The 26024-nt window shown below is 44.5% G+C and overlaps 1 protein-coding gene across 2 annotated transcripts in view; it reads right to left on the reverse strand.

Annotated features, from left to right (window-relative positions):
* Positions 1 to 16435: 16435 nt before the first annotated feature.
* Positions 16436 to 26024, reverse strand: part of MED13L (mediator complex subunit 13L) — a 262391-nt gene continuing 252802 nt past the window's right edge. The window contains exons 28-31 of one of the 2 annotated variants that reach the window (XM_016145817.2): positions 25352 to 25509; positions 22509 to 22670; positions 20313 to 20425; positions 16436 to 19269 (exon numbers count right to left, since the gene is read on the reverse strand). In XM_016145817.2, coding sequence (XP_016001303.2) covers positions 19137 to 19269; positions 20313 to 20425; positions 22509 to 22670; positions 25352 to 25509 — 566 coding nt within the window. In that variant the 3' untranslated portion in view covers positions 16436 to 19136. The remainder of the gene's footprint in view (positions 19270 to 20312; positions 20426 to 22508; positions 22671 to 25351; positions 25510 to 26024) is intronic. The other variant, XM_016145818.2, reaches the window with a different exon arrangement.

Consider the following 26024-nt stretch of genomic DNA (forward strand, 5'->3'; position numbering starts at 1 on the left):
AGGGACTATTATTATTCCCATTTTATAGGTGAGGAAACTGAGGCACAGAGAGGCCGAGTGACTCGCCCAGGCTCACCCAGCTAGTAAGTGGCAGGATTAGGATTCAAACTCAAGCACTCAGGCTCCAGAGTCTAACTTCTTAGCTACTGTACAAAGCTGGAAAGAGTGTATGGTAAGTGGTTCTCATCTAATATGAGTCAGTTAAATCTGGCGGACGGTGAGGACGCTTCTCAAACGCTACCTGAAAGTGTGTGCTCCCCACAAACCCTAAGGCACCCCCTGGCCCATGAAAGCACTCAGGATTCGATTTCTGCATTAATGAGTGTGCAAATGAATGAATCCACAGACATTTAAATGATGGCCTTACATTTCTTAGTATCTTCGTAAGGCCGGCGTCCAGCCCAGGATCTAGCACATAGTAGGGGTAAGATATGGCGGGATGGAGAGAGGAAGAGAGCGATGAACAGCATGTGGCACCCAGTAGGCCCTCAGAAAATAACTGACCAATCACAGCACAATGGTTTTTCTTCGATTTCCTAGAGGCCCAAGCTGCCTCTCCCTTTAAACTGGAAGCTTCTAGGGGCAGGGCCTGGCACACAGTAGGCGCTCAGTAAAGGCTGAAGACCACGTACGTGGCTGAACAGAGCGAGGCCTGAAGGAACAGAAGCAGCCTGGGCCGGCCAAGCCCGAGGAGCTCAAACAAGATGACCCCACAGGGCCAGCACTACAGGACAACCACTGAGGGAGGTGGCCAGAGCTTAAAGCCAGGCAGGGCTGGGCACGAGGACGCAGGGCTGTCGCCCGCGGGTCTGTGGCCGAGCGGCCCTTCTCTCCACCGCGTACCTGGAAAAGCACGCGCAGTCTCTAATTGTGGGGCTCGACCCGAGCCCATTATAGCCAGGTTGTTAATTAACGCTGTTGCAATCTCGGATGTTCTTCCTTACTTTTTATCCAGCTGTCAATGGCTGAGAGGGGCATGCTAAAACCGTCCACCGTAATTGCGTGCACTGGGGACGCGTTCAGTGAATGCAAGTCTAAAATTTTTTGAGCTTCCCGTGAATTAAGGCATTGAACGCCATATCGTACGCCTGTTGGTAAGACCCGCACGTCTCCCTGGCAGCGCTCGTGGTCATAAAGCCTTTGGGGACGGATGTTAACGCAGTCGTGTGAGCTCGCCCTCAGTGTTTGCCTGGCTCGTTTGGGCACCTTGTGCTTTTCAGCTTCCTGCGTCCTTTTATGAACACTGTATAGCCGTTTATTATCTTTATTTTTATTCTTAATCCAATAATACAGTGCTCCGTATCGGTATTACTGATAGATTTAGATTTCTTGTGATTGCTGGTATATTTGGATCTATATCTAACCTCTTATTTCCACAATATTTATCGTGTCTTTTATTTATTTTTTTCCTATAAAGCATTTTTTCCCTCTTTTCTGCCTTCTACCAGATTAACTGAGTTTTCTTTATTTCCCCTTCAAATTTTCAAGGGTTGGAAGCTATACATTTTGGTCCGAACTTTTTAGTGTCTATACTTGCATTTTTAATTTGTCCCCTTGGCTTCAAGCTAATCGTGGATAACTTAGTCAATATTTATACCTTCCTCTTCAGCGATTCGAAGACTTAGAACACTTTTATTCAAATTACTCCGTGACAGGATGTATTTCCATGCGATTTTTATAGCTTCAAAAACACTCGTTTTTTTTTTTTTTTAACTCTAATTAGTGCATTTTCGTTTACCCACATATTTACCAATTTCTTTTTTCCACTTCTTCCCACAGTCCATGGCTCCTGCCACGTTTGGTTTTCTTCTTCCTAAAGCATATATAGTAGAAGTTGCTTCCGCATGCCTGTCGATGATAAAAGCTTGCCTTTTGTTGATTTGAAAGTTTCCATCCTCCCCCTTGACTGACACTTTCACCGGGTATAGAATTCTGAGTTGTCAGTCACGGTGGTCTCAGCACTTTGAAAACTGTGACTTTGAACTTCCGTCGTTGCTGTCGAGAAGTGCGATATCAGGTCCTTGTTGGCAAATCTTTTTCACTTATTAAGTTCTTTTCAATTGCATACAATATTTTCTTGGGCTCTGTGTTCTGCAGATATAGAATGACATGCATTTATTTTTACTTATCTCACTTGGGGATAGTTGTTTATTTTTAATCTGAAGATGCATGTCTTGCACCAGTTATGAAAATCGCTCTTTGAATAATGCCTCTGTCCAATTTTCTCTGCTCTCTCCTACTGAAACCCCTATCACACACCCATCAGACCTTCTCATTCTAATGTCAAGGCCCGTGAACCTCGTTTTTATATCCTGTTTCTCTTGGTCGCTTTGGGTGGCCTTCTGGGCCTCTCCCCACATTTATCTTCTAGTTCACTAGCATGTCCTGTTTACTCCAAGGTGATGATCTTTACCGCTGCTGAATCTTGTTTTATGCCTTAATTTTAAAAAGCTCGTATAGCACTATATCAGAACTTTGTTTTTAATGCTCACATTTTACTGACGTACAGTGATTTGTTTTCTTTATATCATTTAGTATTTTATTTAAAGCATTTCAGAGCATCCCTCAGAGAAGGGATCTCTAGGCTTCTGTAGGCTTCCAAAAACGTCATGGCGTAAAGAAAGTTGAAACCCTGATATAAAAAAGCCATTTTTATAGAGCATCCAAAATTTTTAGGTATCTCGTAAGCAGAGGGTTTTTGGTTTGGTAGTTCACGGTGTCACCAGAAAACAATGACAACACAGAGTCGCCTTGGGAGAAGCCCAGGTGTGCCCCTAGTGCTGTCTGGCCTGGAGCTCATGGACAAGTCCGAGGATGGGGAACGGTGTCAAGAAAATCCCAGCCCATAGGTGCCCACTGAGTCTGGCCTTCAGTTATCCCGTCAGTTGAGCCAGGACCTCAGAGTGCAGATAATGGGCGCAAATAATAAAAGATGTCACCTTCGCAAGGGAACTCTCCATGACTGATTGCCAAGAGGGGAGGGAGCAGGGAAGAACTTCGGAAGGCTAGGGACATATGAGGTGTGGCTCTCCGCCTTCGGGGAGTTTACAGCCCACGAAGGGGCAGGGCCACTTTCATTTCATGGGGAAACAGAAGCGCCCAATTATTAGCAAAGGTGACATGCACCCACATGGTAGGCGCCTGGGGCAGCGGCTGCTTCTTGGCAGGTGTGAGACACATGTGCGGAACTCTTCCTGGTTTACAAGTTGCTTTCATCCTCACGGCCATCTCTTGAGTCCCCACTTTGAAGATGGGGAAACTGAGGCTCAGAGGGCAAATAATGTAACTTCTCTGCGCCTCGGTTTCTTGATCTGTCAAATGGGGATCACGATGGTACCGGCCTCTTTGGGCTGGTGTGAGAATGAAATGAGGCAATGTACACAAAGCATTAACAGTGTAGTAAATAATTGTAATAGTAGGTGTGACACGAGTGTTTGTGGTTATTATTCGCACATCGTCCCAGAATGTAACCCTCCCCCGGGGCCTTACTCACATGTCCCGCAGGGCGCTGTGGTCATCGTCTCCGTGGCATTTATCCCTGTCAGGTATTATCCATTCACTTACCTACACACTCACTTACTAGGTCTCCCCAGAGACCATGTGTGCCACGAGGGCCGGGACCATGTCTGTTTTGTCTCCTGAGTGCCCTGGACGTGGTGGCACTCGAGAGACATTTCTTAAGTCTGCGAGTGACTAAGAAACTGATGGAGGCTCGATTTCGGGGAATCCCCAATGAACTCAACCCTACACCAGCAGGGAGCCCCAACACTGGGGATGGGAGAACGTGGCCTCGGAGGGGCACGTACCTCATCAGCCACGGCCACGCTTCGCGTCAACACCGCCACCCCCCAGGCCTGCCTCCTCCCGTGGTGACCTCGGGCCTGGGCTGCGTTTATTTTGTGCTCAGAATAAACTCAGGATCTCTGTTTACAATACGTATTCATTTCCCGGATAATCAGGAAGGGTCGCGGAGGCAGGAACTACACCAGTCACCTCTGCGTCTCCGGCAAGCGCCAGGCATCATAGTTAAACCTGCGTCGCACGCAGATAAGTGATAAATATCTTTTTAGTATACGTCTATCCCAAATATGGCACGGGCTATACTTATACCAAAAATCATTTGTTGGTTATCTGACATTCGCATTTAGACGTCCTGCGTTTTCACTTGCTAAACCTGGCAAAGGCACCTGCAGCAAGGGACAGGAAGAGGCGACAGAGGTCAAACTGAAATGCGGGCCTGGGCTCGCTGGGGGGGCTCGCACAGCGGACAGCAGCGTGGCAGGAAGAACAGGGAACCCTCACGTGCCGCCTTGGGGCATGTGACTCAGGGAAGGCGGCTGAGGGCCTGGGGCCCGCCCCTCTGCCTCTAATCTTCTAGGAGGGCAGTCAGGGGACTCTCGGGAGGATGGCTGCAAGAGGGAAGGGGAAGTGTCGGAAAAATCACTTTGGAGAAGAGAAACACTCTCATTTCATAGCCTGATGCCCTCAGGGTGTAGCGTGTTAGAGGGTCCTCAAGATAGGTGTGTTCAGCTAGAAACACACCACACACGCGCGCACACACACACACACACGCACACCCGAGGCCAGTTCCACTCTGTCTTCTCTAAACCAAACACCAGCTTCAGAGACCACCAGGGGCATAAGACATTTTGTTTATAATCAGGAAACACTGCTGTTTTCCAAAATTAAAAAAAAAAAGAAAACAAGAAACAAGCAAGAGGGAAAGAAATAAAAGTGTCCCCACACATTTCGTCGGAATTTGACAGATTTTTACATGTTAAGTCTTTTTACGGAAAACTTTAAACATCCGCAAAAGGAGGAGAGTATAATGAACCCCTGTGTACCTGTCACCTAGATTTAGCAGATTTAGCAATTATCGGTGTTTTGCCAACTTGTTGCATTCATGCCTCACGCCCTCCCCCACACACATTTATTTCCCCATGAGTATTTTTAAAGTAAATCTCAAGTCATCGTATCGTTTTATCCAACTTTACAACTTTGGAGGGGTTTGCGCACCCACCCGTCCCTGTCTGAGAGCTGGGTATTACGATCCCATTTTTTTCACATGAGTCTCAGAGAAACTGAGGCTCAGAGAGGTGATGTTCTCATCCCGAGTGACAGAGGTGTGCAGTGAGACTGGCACCGAGCTGTCAGGGACCCCAGGCCCCGAGGCTCCTCCTCTCCCTCCGCGAGGCCCCAGGCCTAGCCCATGGGGGCACAGAGCTGAGCCCCACGCCAGCACCCCCACGCCCCCCCTCAAGGCAGGGCTCTAGACAGTCAGGCTTTGATCTCTGCCAGGGCCGAATTCCAGATGGAGGCCTCGCCAGCCCGCAAGGGCCACACGATTGATGGGGTGTGAATGAGGTCAGGGTTTACAGACAAACCCTGGGCCAGCGTGGAGGGCCCGTTGTCAGCGGTGACAGGAACCAGACTCCTTGGCCCCGCTGGCTCACGCAGAGAAGGTGCAGAGAAGAGTTGCCGGGTAGAGCAGATGGTGCAGGGCCACCGCAGGGTGGCACTCCAAGTGTCAGGGGTGCCCCACACCTCTCCATGCAGGGTCTGGTGGGACGGGCTCCGGACTCAGGGGCCGTCGTCAGCCACTGAGAATGACCTAGCTCCGTCCTTCCCTCTCTGAGCCTCAGTTTGCTGATCAATGACGAAAGAAGGAGGTTCTAGATCAGAGGTGGCAAAGTCTTCCCATAAAGGACCTGATAGCCACACTTCGGGCTTTGCCAACAACGCAGACTCTATTGCACATACCAGACTCTGCTGCTGCCGCGTAAACACCGCCATAGACAAGACCAAATGGGGTGGGCACGTCCGTGTTCCAATAAAACTTTATTTACAAAAACAGGCTGTGGGCCGGATTAGACCCTCCCATTGTAGTTTGCTGACCCCTGGGCAAGACAGTCGCTAAAGGCTCCTTGAACTCTGAAAAATGTACAACCCAGAGATCAGGGTTCACAAATACATATACCCGTGGGGGCCAGGCAGGTAACATGAATGAACAAAGAAAAAGCCAGCACAAGGCATTAGGGAGCGGTGAGGACTGCAGCCAACCCGGGAGCCTGCACCTTCATTAAAAGCAGACGGGGTGGGCTGCTCCCCACTCCACCAGCCCATTATTGCCGGGTGGCAATGCGGGCCAATCGACTCCCAGAGGGAAATGATTGGTCAAGAGAATCTGCTTAGAAAAAATAAAAACGACCTAATTTCGAAATGTCGGCTACTAACTCCAACTTCTCCCCTACGGCAGGACCCATGTTAGTAATTTGTAGCAGCACTGAGATTATTTTGAAACTCACCTTAAGTGGGCTGAGTTGTTCTTTCTTCCACACTTGCCGTCCACAGACTGGCGGGGAGGTCAAGAATCCTGATAAGGGAGGACCAGCTAGGAACGAGCGCCCTGTCAGGCTTATTTGCCTGAGACTTGGGGGAGGACAAGGAGGCTTCTCTCCTTGGGGAGGAAGAAAGCCACCTGACCTAAGCTCCAGACGGCCAGCGGGCCCAGGCCCCTGGAGGCCCGATCCGCTGAGCCGACCTCTAGGGAAGGCCCGAGCTCTTCTCATCATCTCCCTGGCTGGGATGGAAGGGGCTAGGGTCATCGGTCTGTTAGGGTTCCGATGCCAACTGTCTCTAAGGCAACATCCAGCCAAGATGTGTGATTCCGGAAATGGCTTCGAGAGGCCAGAGGCAGAGTACGCAGGTGATGCTAGCCCAGGACGGGGATGTTTGTTTTTATTTTGGGGGCTTGGAGGCCTGGGAGCCATTTAAAAAATGCCTAATTACCTTGCTGTTGATCTCAGGGGGCTAAATTACAGCTAAAACTGGGTCTGCAGCTCCAAGGTCAGGGGAAGGGCATTTAAACGTTCTGCCCATGGGGACCAGTGATGAATAAAGGGTGCCGTCCATCGCTACCCTACGCGACTCAGCAAATGTGTCCTGTTTTTTAATCTCATTTAAAAACCAGGTTTACTGAGGTATAAATTTTTTTTTTTTAAATGCACTCAATTTGGTGCAGCCGCTGTGGAAACCAGTACAGCAATTCCTCAAGAAATTAAAAATAGAACCACCAAATGACCCAGCAGACTCACTTCAGGGTATGTCTACACCAAGAAGGACTGGACGCAGGGCCTGGAAGAGAGATTTACATGTCCGTGTTCACGGCTGCGTTACTCACAACGGCAAAGAGGCAGACGCAACGCAAGTGTCCGCGAACGGGTAAGTGAAACGCAGTCTACCCACACGCGGGAATACTACACAGCCGTAAAAAGGGAGGCAGTTGTGACCCACGCGACCGCATGGATGGCCTTGAAGACATTATGCTACGCGAAACGAGCCCGCCACAAACAACAACGACAACACCACCACGAACACTGGGTGGTTCCGTTCCCGGGAGGCGCCTGGAGTGGTCGGATTGCTGGTGACAGGAAGGAGGACGGTGGGTGCCGTCTGGGCGGTAGGACTGCAGGGGAGAGAATGGGGAGCTGTCGTCTCACGGCGACGGAGTTTCCGCTTGGCAAGAGGGAAGCGGTCCGGAGCTCTGCCGTTCAAGTGGATCACGCTCAACACGACGGAACCGTGCACTTGGCGATGGCGGAGGTGGCGAATTCCCTGTTTGTGTGTCCTTTAACCGCAATCGAAAAATGCAAAGGAAGGCGCCCATCGTTAGTGTAAAGCCCCTTGGATTCTGCCAAGTAGAACATCACCCTCACCAAAATAGAAACAGTTCCCTTACCCCAGAACATTCTCTCGTGCCCTACTGCTGTTTATGATGGTTTGAAACATCCTGCCAAATTAAAGTTTAATTTAATAGGAGTGATGGTTCCCACCGCCCAGGGGTCTGGGCCAGTCTCCATGGCGGCGAGCAGCCGTTTCCGACCTGGGCCTGCGGGCCTTTGGTCTCTGGGAGGGGGTGGGACCCAAAGAAGGCCATTGCTTTGGCTTCTTAATTTCTAACCAGGTATTAAAAACAGCAGCATTAACCACTGTCACCCAACACACACACACACACACACACACACACACACACACACACACACACACACACCCATCTCCCTGACAGCTGCCCAGTCTTTGCTCACTCCCCCAAACACTGTAAATTTGCCAAGAGCCAGACTGCTCTTCAAAACCATCCCCACACCTGATGCCCAGCTGGGAGTCTGTCCCTTGGGGCTGTTCACCCAAGCAAGGGCTCCCGTGGGAGACTGGACTCAGACCAGCTCTCCTGACCTCCCCCTGCACGGCTTTGACCTGATGCTTTCTAAACCCCTAACTTTGGCCCATAAAGATTCCTCGGTGAAGGTCGCCCCCTGGTGGACAAACTGGAACATAACAAAGATGTGCGCTTGGGGTACTTGGTAGGATGCATTCAACTCACAATTTTTGAGGAGGGGTGTAATGACTCGACGGTGGGGACACCTGAAAGACACTGTCTTAATCAACTTAGCAAGGCTAAAGTCACCTGTGATGGGTTGGAGGGACATGGCCTTCCTGTCCCAAAAGGCATGACCTCGGCTTATCCCATGAGAAAACCTCGGACAACCCAGACTGTTATTCCCGAATAACTAATCGGTACTCTCTGAAAGCGTCAAGGTCACGAACAACAAGAAGAGACTGAGAAACAATCACAGATCAGAGGAGGCAAAGGAGACGTTGATGAGTTAATGGATGGGGGTCCTGGGCTGGACCCTGAACCAGGAGGACGTGAGCAGGAAAATGTGTGAAGTCTGGAGTTCTGCGACGAGTAACGTACCAGTGTTAGTTTTCTCAGTTCTTGAGTGTGCTCGTACCTTCCTTACGCCAAGTCATCAGCCTCAGGGAAGCAGGACCCTCCAAACTACATTCGCAACTGCTCTGTAAGTCTAAAATTATTTCAGAATAAAAGACGAGAATGTCTGTGGGCCTTCTCCCGTATATGGCAGGCGCCGGTCGGTAAGCTGGGGATACCACCTATGACTTCGTGGAACTGAGGTCCTAGGAGGCGAGATGATGCGTGAACCAAAAAGTTGAATCTCTGACGAGTAATCAGGGCCGTGAAGTGACATAAGGAAGGACGACGGGGTCAGGGGGCGGCTGGTAGGTTTCTATGGTGACGACTCCATAGTAGGAACCCGAATGAATGAGAGTCGGCCCCACAAAATCATTAATTCAAGAGACAGTGTTCCAGAGCCCGCTTTGCGCCAGGTGCTTGGGATACAGCAGTGAGCAAAGTCCTGCGTCCCGCGCTATACTTACCTTCTAGTGGGGAAGAGGACGAAGTGAGTGGATAAGCCACATCACGTGATCGATCGTGGTAAGTTTGGTGAATGAGAAGCAGGGGAGGGCGCGGGTGGCATGGAAAGGGGGTGTGCATGCTTCTCAAAACACAGCCTTGCTGGGCAAGTCCCGCAAAGGCCTGGGGGAGGAGAAGGAACGAGAATTTCCAGTAAAAGGAACAGGACGTGCAAAGATGCGGAGCCCAGGGCTGTGGGCGGGGGGCCAGTGTGTCCGGACCGTGGCACGGAAGAGGCGTTCAGGGGGCCAGAGTGTGTCATGTTTCGTGCACTGCAGTTTGGACTTTATTCCCACAATAGTGGGGAGCCGAGGAGGGGCAGGGTGTGGCTCACCGGAGACCACCTTGGACGCGGGATGGAGAATGAACCGCACAGAGGTTTGACGGATGAGAAGTGGGGGTGGGAAGAACGCAGATTCTGAGCTCATTTTGAAGGTGGGCTCACAAGCTTGGGGGAAATAATGGATCAGGTGTGGAGGGCGTGACAAATAGACCAGTCTAGAGCCACCCCGAAGGCTTGGGGTTGGCCATGTGGAAGGAGAGAGGTTTGTGGAGGTTTAGGACAGAAAACAATTCCATTTCAGCCATGTTTGAAATGCCTCCTGGACAAACACACGGAGGGGGGAAGCAAGCCCTTTCGTGACTCTTCTGGAAAAAAAAACAGGGATGGACATTTACTGAGTGGCCACTGCATGCCACGCACTGTGGCTCCCATGCATGTGTCATTTCTTTTCATCTTCGCACCTGATGACAGAATGTGTGATTCGCATCCACATTTACAGACCAGGAAACAGGCAGAGAGAACAACAGTAGAGTTGCATTTGAATTCAGGATGTCGATGGCAGGTGTGGACTCAAAACTACATATTCTGGAAAGGACTTGGGTCAAACACACCTAACTCTTTCAAGTTTACGAGGGTCTAGAAAAATGGCCAGGTAACACAGGAGAAAGGGACTCATCATGACTCGTGACTCGGCACGCTCACTGAAACGTCCCCCGTGCGCCAGCCGAGGATCGAGGGGGGACGCAGTCACCTGGCAGCATGGTGTGGTCAGTGCCACCATCGGGGACACCGGCCAGTCTGGAGTCACGGGAGGGACAGGAAGCCAGCCCAAGTGAGGGGAGGCGCCCCAGGGATGGGGAGACAGGAAGTTTAGGCTCCATCTGCACCGAGGCTGGGGTGAGAAGTGCCTCAAGCAGAGAGAACATTCTAGGTGTGAGCCACAGGGCACGGCAGAGTTTTGGTCCGTGAAGTAGAGACGAGGAGAGCAAGACCCCAGGGTTTTCAAGGAAAAGGAGGTTAGTGGGTGGAAAAACTTTCCCGTTTGCTGGTCATTCACAGACCGCCACGTGGCCTAGGAAACGAACGAGCCGGAGAAGTAGCATCCATGCAGTAATGAGAGGATGCAGACGGCGTTGGGACCGGTACCTACGGGAGGGTTATTTTTACTAGGACGGGTACATGTGGAATGAGAGGGGCCTCGTGAATGTCTGTGGACATTCAAGGTAATCACTAATGGAATTCAAAAACGGAGTTTCTTTCTGAAATGCTTTAAAAGACAAAAGCGAATATAGACACACAAAAAAGGCAAAATTGAAGAGGAAGCAAATAAATACATATGTGTATTTGTAAGAACTGGCCAAGTCAAAGTGTAACAGAACAAAAAAATGCAAATAGTGGAAATTATCCTACTAAAACAAAAGTACTCTATGAAGAAATAAAATGCGACAAGGTGTATAAAGAACGGCAAACACAAAATAACAAAGGGCGAAAACGAATGGCTGGTCAAAGATATAACACTAGAATTCTAAAAGAAATGGGTGGTAATATTACTACGAAAGGATACTTTATAGCGAAAAGTATTATGTAAGATAAAGGGTCATTATACAGAGATAAATTATATAACAGAGATACAATGGAAAACTTTATGCACCAATAATGTAGTACAAAATGAAAAAGGACAGCCCGAAATTGCGGTGGGCAATTTTAACTCCTCCTATCTGCCTGTGGCAGGTTTTAACGTCCAGACAGGGGAATAGAAAATATGGAAAATATATTCAAGACAAAATGATTTCAAATCTTACACCCTAGCGTTGTACTGTCCAGTAGGATAGTCGTGTTGGCTGCTGAGAGATTTGAAATGTGGCGAGTCTGGTCGAGGAACTAATTCTTCTGATTACTTTTCATTTTATATTAGTTGGTCTCAGGTATACAGTACAATGGTTAGACATTTATGTAGTTTCTGAAGTGATTCTTCCCGCTTACTCTAGCACCTGTCTGGCTCAACACATAGCCATTACAATAATATGGACTGCATTTTTAAAGTTTATTTAATTTGAATTAAAATGAAAATTTAAAAACTAAGCAGTATAAAATATTTTTCCTGTTAAATGCAACTTCAGTGTTTTGGTAGAACCACATTTGGCTTTAATCATTGAAAATTTAACATCCAAATCTGATATGCTTTAAAACATAAAAACCGGATTTTGAAGACACATTGTAAAAATAAGAACGCTAGATATCTCATCAATAATTTTTATATTAGTTCATGTTGAAATGTAATAAGAATTTGAATATATTGGGTTAAATAAAATACGAAATTAAGTTCACCTGTTTCTTTTTACTTTTTTAATGCGGCTACTAAAAAATATAAAATTATATGTATGGCTCCCATTATATTTCTTTTGGACAGCACCTCCTGAGAAATAAAATATACCTTGTCTTGAAGGTTTCGGAGGATGTTCGCAAAAACCAATCGTTACTAGACTAGGTTGTAGTAAGAGAAAATCAGAGCAGGAGAGACTGTAAATCCAAAGAGAGCTTTCCTTTATTTATTTATTTTTTTTTTTTAAAAAAGGACTAAGAATCTAAAAACAAAAATGAAAACATTAAACGACAAAACCTGCTGGATGTGATCAACTTCAACATAGTCCCAGATCAGTAATTTTTATCCCTTTTAGGGTCAGACACTCTGAGAATTTAATACAATAGGCCCTTCTTCCTCTTCAATACACATGAAGAAATTTTGCGTATAATTTGAGGAGGGCCACACACATCCAGAAACCCCCAGGCTATAAATGTCTGTATCATCAAAAGTGAAAATAAATTAACTAAGAAGGCAATTAAGATTCAAAGAAAATGAAACAAAACCCTCCAGGAAACTGAAAAAAGGAACAGCAAGATAAAAGCCAGGATAAAAACGGCAGAATTGTTCAATCTATGAGCTGTTTCTTTGGGAAAAAAAAAAATAATCAAACAAAACTAAAAAACAGCAAACTGCTAGAAAAATCAATCGAGAAAGAAAAAAAAATGCACAAATATCTTTAGAAATGAGAAGAAGCATACATTACCAAAACAAAGGGTTCAGAATTCAGAGGATACTCTGCAATTGCAGAGTGATATGTTGGAAAAACTCAATTTTTTTTTCCTGTAAAAATCTAAACGATCTAAACTGACAGAATACAAAACCTAAATCAACAACAAAAAAAATTCCTTTATTTTCTACTAAATCAAAATTTATACTTTCTGCTCCCCCAAAGGGCATCAGGATGTGACGAATCTGTTGGTGCATTATTTCAGACTTTTGAGGTGCATTCTATTCTTTTAACAGTTTTGTGCTCAACAAATGCTTCCTGACTGCCTGCTCTCAGCCGATATATAGTCAGCCTAATATATAAGTTGTTGCCAAGTAAGGTAAACCCTCCTGTGTCACAGAAAACTCACTGGAAGGTCATCAGTTTCTCCTGCAAAGCCAACATGACTTCCATCCCCAGTCCTGATAAAGATGGTAACTTCCTAAGCTTTGCTATGATATAAGCAATAACAGGGAAAAAAATATTGGGGTGTGTATATATAACTATGTAAACATTATCTCCCCTACAACTAAAAATTACATACTTAAAATGAAAAGGAATCTGACAGGAAATTATTTATGGAAATAAAATAATGCATGTAAGTAAGAGCGACATCGAGACCTCTAAGTGAATGAAATAAGATTTAAGTAAAAGGAGCTAACGTAGAAAGACTAAAAATCATTCAAGCTCAAATTAAATAAAACGATTACTATCTTACATGCTAAATTATTTAAATCGATTCCCCTTCTCCCTCCAGCAAACATTTCCTTCTGTCGGCCCTCTAATCCTAGCTCCTGTGGGGGCGATTTTCTTGAATATAGCTGATTTTATTTAGCAGGTGGACTGAAACAGGCCGCATCTGCTCGCAAGGCAATGAAGGCAGAGAGCAGGCAGCGAAGGCCGGGGGAAACGCTGAGGTGTTGCTCACGACACTCCATCCGCCTGCTCTGAGAATCGGGCCATTTTCAAGCGCGCTCTGAAGCGGACTCGCTTTGATGCCTATCAACGGACAGGGCATTAAAGTAACAGCCCAGACCAATGCTGGTTTTAGATAAAAACAAAACATGTGCTTTTCTCACCTCCCCGTTTGTTTTTAAAAAATAAATGAGATGGACCCTAGTGTCTGTCTGTGACTTCCCATCACCCGGTAACGAATGCTCATTGAGGAAATAACCTTTACAGAGGAAAAAAAATCAATCCTCTAGTCTTATCCAAGCTCTTTCCTGGGGATTAAACTTTCTTCCTCATCAACTTCTATTTCTTACCTGCTTCATTACTTTGGAGTTCTAGTCAGAAGCAGTAAGTGTCAAACAATCTTTTTTTAAACTTGACCTGAGAATTTCCAGTGACATGGGGAAAGACTGGTATATCTGGTTCCAGGCAGAGTAAGGTGCCCAGGGCGATCGTTACAGCCATATAATTACCCGGCACGACAGAACTTTCTAATGGTGTCTCATTAGGTATTAATGACATGAAATAATTACTGTTAAAGTGACCTTTCTGTCAAGGGGATATAAACAAGCGAATCATTTAAGAATCATTTAACATCGAGGTAATGGTGGTAATACGCTCAACTTGCATCTTGATAGGATTTTGGCAAGTGGTGAATTCAAAAGTGAAAATCTTTCTATGATGACTTGGGTTGCGTAAATGACAAGCACCAGAGACTGTTTCCGGCATGTGGCTCACACTCGGGCATGAAGTCTTATGAGAAGTCCGCTTTTAAAAACTTCCGTTGACAAACTGCACTTTCTATAAAGGCTTTTCTTGGCTCTTTGACATCGGCTGGGAACAAATTCCTGGCCCACACCTTCCTGAATAGCGGGGGCATAAAATTATGCCGGGGCATAAAATTATGCCGTGGCATCGCCGGAGGAGGGGACCCGGCGTTAAGGAGGATCTGAGCAATGCGAACGGCTAGAGGCTGATGGCTCCTTGTGCCAGGACAGATTTATCTACATCTAATTTGCAAAACGTTTACACGCCTTCGACAATGAATTTTTCCTACCTCAAAGAGATTTAGCTACTGTCGCCAAGCCAGTACAGCTGGTAAAGTTCATGAAAACAATGTTCCTTGTACAAATGAAACCAACATTAGCTAATTGCTGGGTAACTATCACCCAATTTCTGAGCAAAGAACTCAAGTTAATGAACGCATGTAAAAATATACCTAATTCTGATTTTGGAGGGGACGCAGAAATCCTGGGACCGACCTAATGACATAGGACCTAGGAAAGGTGTTGTTCTGTAATGCTGTGTCTGCCAAGCGGCGTTACAGACAGCGCTGAGGACTACGTGTGTCCGGAAGGCAGTGATGCCTGGGTGACATGGCCAACGCTTTCTTTGAAATGAAAATGTGGCCTCACTTCTCTCAGCCTTCTTCAACGGTTCAACTATAACAAGGACACACAGCTTTTTAGTTTGCGAAGCATTTGTCAGGGAAACGCCCTCGCCCCACGTTTGCAGATGAAACCACTGAGGCTGAGCCGTCTCGACAGCTGCCCCTCTAGATTCAGAGGGTCTCAGGCTGGGAACAATGCATCCTCCTGAACGGGTAGAGGAAGATTAAATAATGCAAGGGCTTTTGCCAGGCCGTGGAAGCAGCGGAAGTGCCCTACGATAGACGGTTGGCTAAAGAAGCTGTGGTACATATATATACAACGGACTATCATTCAACCACAAGAAGAGATGAAGTAGTGCCATTTGCGACAACATGGATGGACCGGACCTTGAGATAATCGTGCTAAGTGAAATAAGCCAGACAGAAAAAGTCGAAAATCACATGGTGTCACTTATATGTGGGATATAAACCTAAATGTAATAAATGAACAGGATAAACAAACAGAGACTCAGGGACATGGACTATAGACTAGTGGCTGCCAGAGGGTAGGGGGTGGGGGAGCAGGGGGCAGGTAGACGGGGTAAAGGGGGTCAAATATAGGGGCACAGGGAGAGGGTGAAGTGGGTAAAGGGGATCAAGTATATGGCAGCTGAAGGAAACTACTTTGGGTGGTAAACACATAATAGAATATACAGATGTTAAATTACACCTGAAAATTATATAATCGTATTAACCAATGTTACCCCAATAAACTTAATTAAAAACAAAAAACAGAAACCATAACGCTGAAATATGCGGTGACAGAAAGATATCTAGCTATGGGAGGTGAAGACTCGGTGTAAATATACACATATATGCCTTACTGTTAAGGTGTACAGCTGAAAGTTACTGGATTTCATTAACTAATGCCACCATGAAAAAACAAAATTAAAACATTAAAAAAAAAAAAAAAAAAGGCAAGGGTGTTTGACTTCTTCCCACCTCGACGGCAAGCTCTGCCGAGCCCGGGGGCCGCCGCCTCAGCCGCGCCACGTGGTTTTCCGAGGGGACGAGGCGAGGGGAAGAGAAGGCCGTGGGCGCCCCGCGGTCAACGCACGCCTTGCCTGCGTGTGGCGTATCCGATGGCGGACGGCTGTCACTGGTCTGAGAATCGGGGAGACTGGCAAAGGGAGGTCCATCTGCTATTTCTAAGGAACTGGCTGGGACTGTGAAGAGAAAGGAAGAACTGCAGACTTGTAATTGGAATACACGCGTACCTGGGCGCTGTGAGAAGGCCCTTTGCGGAATGGCTGGCGGGTGCACGGGGCACCGAGGGCGGTAGACGTCTGCGTCTGTTCGACTCTGGGAGGGAGAGCCTGGCTCCTTCCTGGTCAAGGGCGGCTGGACCCACAGCGCGGATCCCTCGCGAACAGGCATAGATCGTTTTAATTAGACGCAGGATGGGAGGGGAAAAAAGCCACTCGAAGTTTCAGTAATTCAATAATTTATTCCTCTAAAAAAGTGTGTAAAAGTATATAGCTCTCATTCACAAGGTATATATGAATGACATTTAAAATGGAGGCCTTTTAGTATTGTTTCTTTTTTATCAAAGTCTTTTAGTGTACTGTACCAGCGCTATACTGTAGTTTTTTTTAAATGAACTTCACATATTTTTGTATTCTTTCAAATTGTCTGCTATATATAAAAGAAGCTCACTGCAAAATGCTTGAAGGAAAAAAGGAAAACAAAAGAAATTCAGAACTTCCCAGAAATTTACAGCTTTTACATTTAAAAAAGGTTCTGAAATATACATACAAGCATGCTGGACGATCCCGCCCCCTCTCCCGCCCCGTTTCCCCTTTTTTAGTTCAAACCATGGTAAGAGTTCTGATTTCTGCAGAATTTCCAAAATTAAAAATAAAAAAAAAATAAAATAACTTCTCACTCTGTAGTAAATCCAGGGCTTGTACATTTCAGATTAATTCAGTAAAAAACTCACAAGTAAAATAATGCATATTTAAGGGAAATATTATACAGACTTTTCCACACAGAAGTACATAAGATTTTTTAAAATCTATTGCCATTCATTTATTTTTGCACAAAAACGTATAAATATGTCACCAGCTTTTCTTAACTTAAAAAACTTAAATAAAAGACACCAGATGAAAACTACCCTTTGCTGCCTTTTTTAAAAATTTTTTGTAGGGGTTTTTTGTTTTTTGTGTTTTTTTTCTTTTTTTGCTTAGAATTGGGTTTCTAGGGAAGAAAAGCCCCTGCATTAAAAACAGCCCATTTTAAAAAAAAAATTCAAAGTTCTGATGAATTCTGGGAAAAAAAAGCAACCCCAAAGTGGTAAAAGATTACAAATATCTACTTTACAATTTGTCTTCTCACCAAGATAATTTTATACAAGTTTACAATCTTCATCATCTTATGCTCTTCAAAAGGCCTTGAGAATTTTTCCTTTCTGATTAAGAAAAAATAGCACTGCAATATTTTTTAAGTCAATTTTACACTGTACACATTAGATACAAATGGTTTGATATATCAGATTTTTTTTAACCTATACATTGCGAAAGTCGACCCCCCCCCCCAGTTGGTGGTACAGAGAACAAAATTATCCATTTACAAGTTATTTCTCTGCTTTCACATTCCCACCACACCACTTTTCTTAATATAATGTTTTAAACGTTAGATTATTTCAAGAAAAATACTTTTACAAAATCATATCAGTTATTACATTTCTCCTTTTGTTAATAACCAGGATATGGTAGTCTCTTGGAAGAACTTTTAAAATTTGCATGATTCTCTCCACAGATGACCAGAGCTCCGCAGCCTGATCTGAGCTGCTCGCAGGAGGCGAGCCCAGCCCACCGCGCCCTCAGAAACGCACAGCAAGGGAGGGGTGAGAAACGCAGTCTTAAAGACAACCCTCTCGGGCCTGGAATGAGGAGTCATAAAATACTTCAATTAGCCATTAATGCTTTAAAAAGGCATTTTTTAGAAAAAGTCCCAACACGAAGGCTCAACTTCAAGTACTAATTTAATGGTTAAGTTGTAATATTTCTTTGAAATAATATTCCTATGGTCCAGAAAAAATTCACCATATTTATAACTGATTTTATGAGCAAACACTTTTGATTGTAATATGTACATGAGTCCCTTTTGATCTAATGAGGAGAGACCTGGCTTTCAATAAGAATTCACTAGAAAATATATTTCCATTGCAGCTGTATAAAACTAATGAAGGTACTCGCCTCCATGGCTCTGGGTTGAGCTTGACTGCCTTCTGTATAAAAATGTTATCCTTCATGAGACGCGGGCCACTTTTAATAAGGAACACGGCAGAATGTTTACCCAGTTTGTTCTTAGCAAAACCTACTGCTGGGTGGCTTTGAATATGCTACTTTTTTCGGCACGATCTCCCCAATTTGTTTTCACTCCTTTTCCGGCTTCTAGGACAGAGGTATGTAGTCAAAGAATCCTATGGTGGATCTGAGTTGGGTTTCAGCTACTGTACCTGGTCCTCACGAATTGAAAAAAAATTAAAAGAAAGTCACAAAAATCATATGACAAAACAACTGAAAATAAATAAACGAAATGAAGCTGTCTCCAGACCTTTCGTATCTACACACAGGTACGAAGTTAACCAAAGCACGCAGCCGACCGAGATGGGAGCCCTAGGGCGAGAGGAACCCCACTGTGAAACCATGTACTTGAGCTGGTTGTTTTCAGAAAGTCCCAGATTACGGAGTTCAGGTAACCCACAGGCCATACACCAACAACTAGAGGATTTCATCCGAAGGGCTCAACTACCCTTATTTTTAAACAGAGACTGAAAACACAGACTCTTGTGCAAAAGGATACTGTCTCTTCTGTTTCCCTCTTAAAAACCGACAATAAAAACTTCCTGTGAACCAGTGGTTTGGGGCTGCGCACACCGTTAACACTGGCTGAAAGTCACTGCTTGTGGCAGTTTCCAGGTCCATGAGAGAAGTGTCAATGAGTCACTCTGGTAATGAACACTGCAGAAATGACGTGTGCCTGCTGAGAAGGAATCACAGTGCAGGACTGTGGACAGTGGTCTTGAGAAGAGGACGTGGGGCATCTGCAGAGTGTAGCAGGCTCCTCGGACTGAGGTTGCAGGGAGAAGGAACTGAGCCAGAGAGAGAACAAGTGCTTTTCCAATTAAAGTATGTTCATGATGGCATTGTACAACTGAGTGAGCACCACAAAGTGGACGGGAAGGCAGGAGGTACGGTCCTGGGTGGCCGGATTGCACGTGAGCCAGGACAGAGCATTGTACTGCTCCAAAACAAACCTGCCGGAGAGAACACACAGGTCAGGCCATGAGGCTCGGCGGGTGAGCTGACTGGTCCACAAATCCTAGCGTCCCGGATGCCAGCAGGAAGAAGGCCTTACATCATGCCTGAACTTGTCCCCCGCTCTCTCTGTAGTTTTCTCTCACATCCCCCCTTCCTTCTAGACCAGCACTGCCCAATACAGCAGCCACTGGCCACGCGTGAATCCAGATATAAAACAGGCCCTGGATTTCAAGGCTTAGTGTTTAAAAAGCATTAAAAGAGCTCATGAATCTTTTTACACTGATTACTGTTGAAATGATGTTTTTGATACATTTGATGTTATTCTGATATATTTTTGATAGAACTGATAAATTTACTATTAAAATTAACTTCACTGATGTCTTTTTACTAAATAATGTGGTTACTAGAAAATTTTTAATTAGATACGTGGCTCAAATTAGATTTCCATTTAACAGTGTTGTTCTAGAGGCCCTGGAAGCCAAAATCATGTTGATCAGGTTCTTACTTAACTATAATTCCCAAATCATTTAAAGAGTTAGAAAACATTAGAAAAAGCTTGTATATTTTCTGAAGGTACATGAAAAATGTTTATGGCCCGCTAAAATGCGAGAGAATTAGTACCTACTTCTGGGAGGTATTTCCCTACTACGGAGTTTATGTTTTAGATCATTTTATTTATAAAATCTGTATCGGAGAGGTTAAAAAAGGTTTTCAAAGCCAAGTGCTTTAAGTTCCAGACTGTCTTCTAACCACTGATCCCCTAATTCTGATCTATTTTCATTACCATAAAATGCCTCCTCCAAACGGGAAGCAAAGATGACTGTAACTGCACACATTTAATTTAGTAGGGTCAGCTGCACTGCCTGTCCCGTGCATGTATCGAGGGACTGTGGCTCTGACCGGCTAATCGGACAGTGCTCCACTGCATAAAAAGAAGCGTCTCTTCCATGACACCACACTTCCATGAAAACACCTTGGAAAAACGAGAGCCAAGGAATATCATTTCAAACTGTGCTGCTACCCTGCCTGCGTTGCCTACCTTAAAACATCAGATGTGGTTTTGGAGTCAAGAGGATGTGGAACCCGCTGCGAATTCCTGGCAGGGAGAAGTTCGTCCGTCTGTGCTACAGAAATGTGGTGATGCAGCGAAGCCTGGCAAAAGAACAAAGACAGTTACCGTCCTGGTCCTGTCGACCACGGGGCAGAACAGAGGCAGGCCCCTGTCTGCCAGGAGCAGATGCTCTTAAAGTCCTTAGAAGTCAAGGCTTCTACGAGTCTATGAATTGTAAACTGCTCAGTAACCCCAATGTGATCCCACATAACTCCACATCCTAGAGCTGAAAAAAAGGCTAGCACTGTGAATGATTAAATGATATGCCTCTTGATGGCTTAATCTGTAGAAGGCCCCACAGTCTGGATGTGGCTCGCTGTCCTTATGGTAGTGTTCTTCTATCACGATTTCCCATAAATTGATAGATAGTTCTAGAGATTCACTACGTTCGGATTATTAGGGGGTGGAGGAAAGAATACATTAAACTGGTGCTATTCCCTACTTATCCCATCACAGCAAAATAAACTTAATCTGTTGTCCCACCTAATAACATAACCAATCACTTTGGAATTCCAACCAAAACTGGATTTAGTAGGTACCAGCATGTTCCAAGCACTACAAAGTTCCCCATCAATTTTTAACCCAATGGCTTTAGCACAACTTATTAAATAACTAAGAAATGTAATACATAAGGGAGAGCCAATATAAATGCTTGACTCTTCTAATTTTTTAATTTTTAGGTTAGTGAGTTGCTGCTCTAGCAGCTTTGAAAGATGACTGTTGTTTTGTTTTTCAGCACAATTATGAACCTATAGATTTATTCTGATCTATTGCTACCACCATTCTTTTTCATGACCAAATGGTGCCACCCCTGGGGACCCCTCCAAGTTGGCTACTGGGTCCTCTGATAGGACTTGAATAATCTTTTGACTTCCCTGCTTTTAGGCATGACAATACATCCCAGGTTCATCTTGAATAATTCTTACTTCAGACCTGGAATCAGTTATTTCTTCAAAGAATCTGGTTCTTTTGAATGATAAATGGTATTTAGGAACCACAATCGTGGTAATAGAGGTGTTTATTGCTACTAAGCTGTCGCTGCTCCTAAGTCTTTTCAGTAAACAGGGCTAAAAAATACGTATGTATTTTTAGAAAGGAAAAAATAATCTAGGTTTATACTAATAAATCTAATTCAGAACGAAGATTATATGAGTAACTTCTTTGATTTCACAATATGTTAAAGTCATTAGGAAAAAAAATTGTTTCAATTGTTTTTGGTTTTAACCTTCCAGATGAATGTGTGTATGTGTCTGTGTCTTATAGATTACTGAATGGTAATGCATACTCCACACAATTATAGAAAAGTATTCCATTTTTGGTACAGATGACGAATGCTCTACTGAAAGGATATAATATATTCAACCAGTCCCCTACTGCTGGACATTTCAGCGTCTTCTAATCTTTTACATATGTCATGTTTTGCTTTTGCCAAGTTTCGTTTGAATAGATTTCTAGACGTGGGTTTGCTGCGTCAAAAGGGAAACGTGAGGGGCTGTAATATCTGGTTTCTCCCCACAGCCCCGCCGACAGTTATGCTGTCAACCTTTGGCTTTCTGCCAAACAGTGGGTGAGAAATGGATTTCTTGCTAGTTTCTATTGCCCAAACTCGAAGTAGAGATCTTTTGAATTTAACCCTTAATTTGGATTAAAAATTTAAAAGGTTCCAAGAAATGTACAGGAAGGAGCAAGTGTCGATGCGGAATTTCTTAGCTGACTGTTGCCACGCTCCAGTGAGGAGCGCTGGCAGCCTGTGGGCGGGGAGGAAGAGGACAGCCAGCTGTTCCCGCCACACGGCAGGACGTCAGTGACAGCGAGCCACGCAGCCTCGGAGGAGGAGCATGACATGGACCCACGTGCCCACTCGAGATGTGCCCTCCGGGCCCTACAGAGTCTCCTCCTCGGGTTCAAGTGATTCGCCTCTTTGTGACATGGTTTTGCGTTCTTCTCTGAAATTCTATTCTCCACCTACAAACTGTAACGAAAATATCCTCAGAGTGGAAGCAGATGTGAGAGAAACAGGGAACAGAGTAAGACTATGGCAGACTAAGAAGGAATTCTAACCAAAACTAAACTTAAGCACAAGTCATTCATCCTTCCGAGTTTCAAATATGATCTGAAACCAACCTTTAGGAAAAGGGGGCACTGGTTCTGAGCCTGGGGACATGATGACCAAAACCACTGGGGGAGATTCTCGGCTTTGGCGGTTGAGACAAAATACCCAAGGGCCAGGGGCTGCTGTTTCAGCTCCTCGGGTGCTTCTCGAGAAAGAAGACGTTCGCCCTGGCTCTGGAAAACAAAGTCCAAAGGCATGATTAGCACTTATCACCAAATAAAACTTAGAAAAAAAATCGACTTAAAACAACCTAAGCTACAGACATACAATGTTAGTTTTAGGTGTATGACATAATGATTTAATATCTGTACATACTGCAAGATGATCACCACTGTTAAGTCTAGTTAATGTTCACCACACACATACATATTTACAAAATTTTTCTTCTTGTGATGAGAACTTGTAAGATCTACTCTTAACAACTTCCAAATATGTAATGCAGTATTAACTACAGTCACGGTGCTGTACATTACACCCTATGACTTATTTATTTGATAACTGAAAGTCTGTACCTTTGATCACCTTCATCAACTTTCTATCAATTCACCCTGCACACTGCAGTGAGTAATCCCCTCCTGGCAGCATCTCACACAAAAATGCCAGATAACCGAGAAAGGTCAACGGTGGGGGGGCCTGCCTCTGCTGCTCACAGATATTTGATGGAAACTACAGCTCAGGCAGAAGGTATCAGCAAAACTAATGACATCTGTCAATGAAGTATGTATTTATTTTCTTTGGTTTCTTTCCCGCACAATGTAAAATCTGTTCTGTGGCATTATTAGGTATCAAACTGAAAATGAAGAGTGGACTTTCTGACAGCTGAAGGTACCACCGCCGTGTGCTCTTGCACCAGAAACCAACCAAAAATACACAAGTGCACCTGACCGTCTGCTGTCGGCAGCGCTGATCAGGAAACCTAACCCCTCACCTGTACCTGCAGGGAGTCGACACCCGCAACCTGCCTGGAGTGTGATAGCTGCTCGTGAAGAGGCCTTGTTAGACTTTATAGAGATCCCCTTAACAAGAGTCTCCTGTAAGGGACTTACTGTGCATTTCTGAAACCGATATTTCCCTCATCTTTGATTCTTCTAGGTAAGCTTTACGAGTTGGAAATATAGCTTTCATGCAAGCAATGAGTAATCTGTTTACTTTCAAAAGCCTTCTGTTTCAAGAAAAAAAATAATCCTCAACTACTACACCAAATTGTATTAATTCTGAGTTGGTTAAAAAATAAAAATTTACTGTAACCTTGAACAAATTCTTTCCCCTGTTGTAATGCCTTAATCGGATATCAAGGAATGTTTAATGGTTTAGAAAGAGGAAATGCTGAAAACCTCAGGGGTCACCAGGCTACACAGGTGCACAGGACTGAAAAAGGCCACCTGACTTAAACTGTGACATTCAATTAACGACTTTAGGGCTTGAGGCTCCAACAAAGGGAGAAAATACAGCACTCCTCTGTTTCTTATAAAACTAACATTACACTTCAACTACCGACTCCTTGTTAATGGATAAACTGAATTACAACCAGTACTGGGAGGCCGTAGGTGCTATGATTTCCATTTCACAGGTAAGGTAATTAAGGCCGAGAAAGAGTAAGCCTGTCCAAGGCTACAGAGCCAGTCAGCCACATGGCTGCAACTCTGAGCTGCATGTATCAAACTCCATGTCGTGCATTCTTAGCCACTATGCAATTTGCCTCTAGAATTCACATTAATCCAAAATTAAAACTTCTCAATGTAAAACCTGTGTTCCTGGTTCCTATCACACAATCTCCAATGAAGTAATAAAATATCCTTAACTGGCCAATGATTGTGGGGGAACTAAAGACATTTAAAAGCCCCACCCCCTCCAGAAGTGGGAGATGGGGACAGGCAGTATCATGAAGGCAGTCCACTGAGCTGCCCGCCTGGTTTCATCTGCTCGGTGACTAAAGTTTTAAATCTTCTTTCTTTTGATTGCCCTTCAGTGAACTCAGGGTTGGCAATAAAAGTGCCATCTGACAGAAATCTAAGTCTTCAAAGTGTCTAAATGAATGCGAACAGGTTGTTTATACTTGCCCAGTTTAATGTATTAGACATAGCTATTTTTTTGTGTGTGTAACATTTTAAATAAAAAGTACAATACAGTGAGAAGGCATGAGTCATCTAGCTTTTAAACAAAGTTAACACAAGTTACAGCAGAACCTTCAACTCTTCAATCTGTTAATCCACCCCCAATATCCCTGGGACATTGAAAAATGAAACTAGTTGTAAGCTCTGGTTTTGCCCTTAATACTGTCATCGACCTGAAGCCTTCTCCAAAGTCAGCCTCCTGTGGGCTCTTACCAATCCTGCAGGCTGGCCACCGAGAAGATCAGGGCGACGAAAATAAAGGAACCATGAAATGAAACAGGACATCATGCTCCTTTTAGAATAATTAACCGTCAACAATGTATTCTTCAATTATAGCACGGTTACTTTGTGCATTAAATAAATAGGGCATCAAACTAGCCTCTGAAAAGCCACTATTTTGGCAAAAAATAAAAAATAACTGGGAGCAGCAAGCAACCAAAACTAATTTTTGCTAAGAAAACAATAATTGCACAAAACCCTTGCAGCTGTAATAGGACTGACTATTCTGCTAATAAAACATATTCATCAGGAATAATAACACATTTCTTTCAAATGCCTGCCTTTATTCAAAATGGAACAACTGTGGAGTCACATTCTCACACTTCTTGCTCTTAAACCAGGACACAGAGCAAGCGCATGAGAAGAAAGGTGCAGGTAGTAAAAAGATGATCACGCTTCTAGAGGACTATTTTCCTGAAGGCTGAGATTGTTTTGAACAACCGACTGCAAACTGTCCTTACCCGACTATGCTGGAAGTGAGAGCCCACACCGATTCCAGAAGGAGAGCCTGGGGAGGGGACTGGGGAGGAGTTGGGAGAGGAATGGAGGTTCCCAGTAATTAATATGCCAATATCATTGTCCATATCATCTGGGAATGGAAGGTCAACAAACATGTCATCTAGAGAGGAGGGGAGAAAAGCACAGAAGTTAAAAATATAATCCATATTCCCAATTAACTGATACACTGTTTTGTTGGCCTATGACTATTATAGGCAGGTGCTGGTAACTAGTCAGGTTTAACGTGTGCCGACTGAGTGCAAGGTGCTACACATTTTTCTTTCATTCCGTACTCTTTCCAATGATCTCCTAATGTGAATTATTAACAGAGTGTAGAAATAAAGAACATAAAAGTCCACAGTCTGTATGGCCTCCAAAGAAACATAAAATGATGCCAAAACAGCTAAAGAAGCAATTTAATTATTAAACAAAGTTAAAACTGACACCATCCAAGAAAACATCAGACTCCATCTATGTTGCCAATTAGCATCTAAAATACTGGAGGCTGAATTAATGCATGTTAATAGGTATGAACTTGCTCTGAAACTGGAGGCCTATTTCATAAGCAGATCAAAGTACCGTGTTTTCATTAAGAAATCCTCTCTCATATTATAAAAGGTACACGCACAAAAAAGT

This window comes from Rousettus aegyptiacus, unplaced genomic scaffold, assembly GCF_014176215.1.
Source record: "Rousettus aegyptiacus isolate mRouAeg1 unplaced genomic scaffold, mRouAeg1.p scaffold_m13_p_5, whole genome shotgun sequence".
NCBI classification, from domain to species: Eukaryota; Metazoa; Chordata; class Mammalia; order Chiroptera; family Pteropodidae; genus Rousettus; species Rousettus aegyptiacus.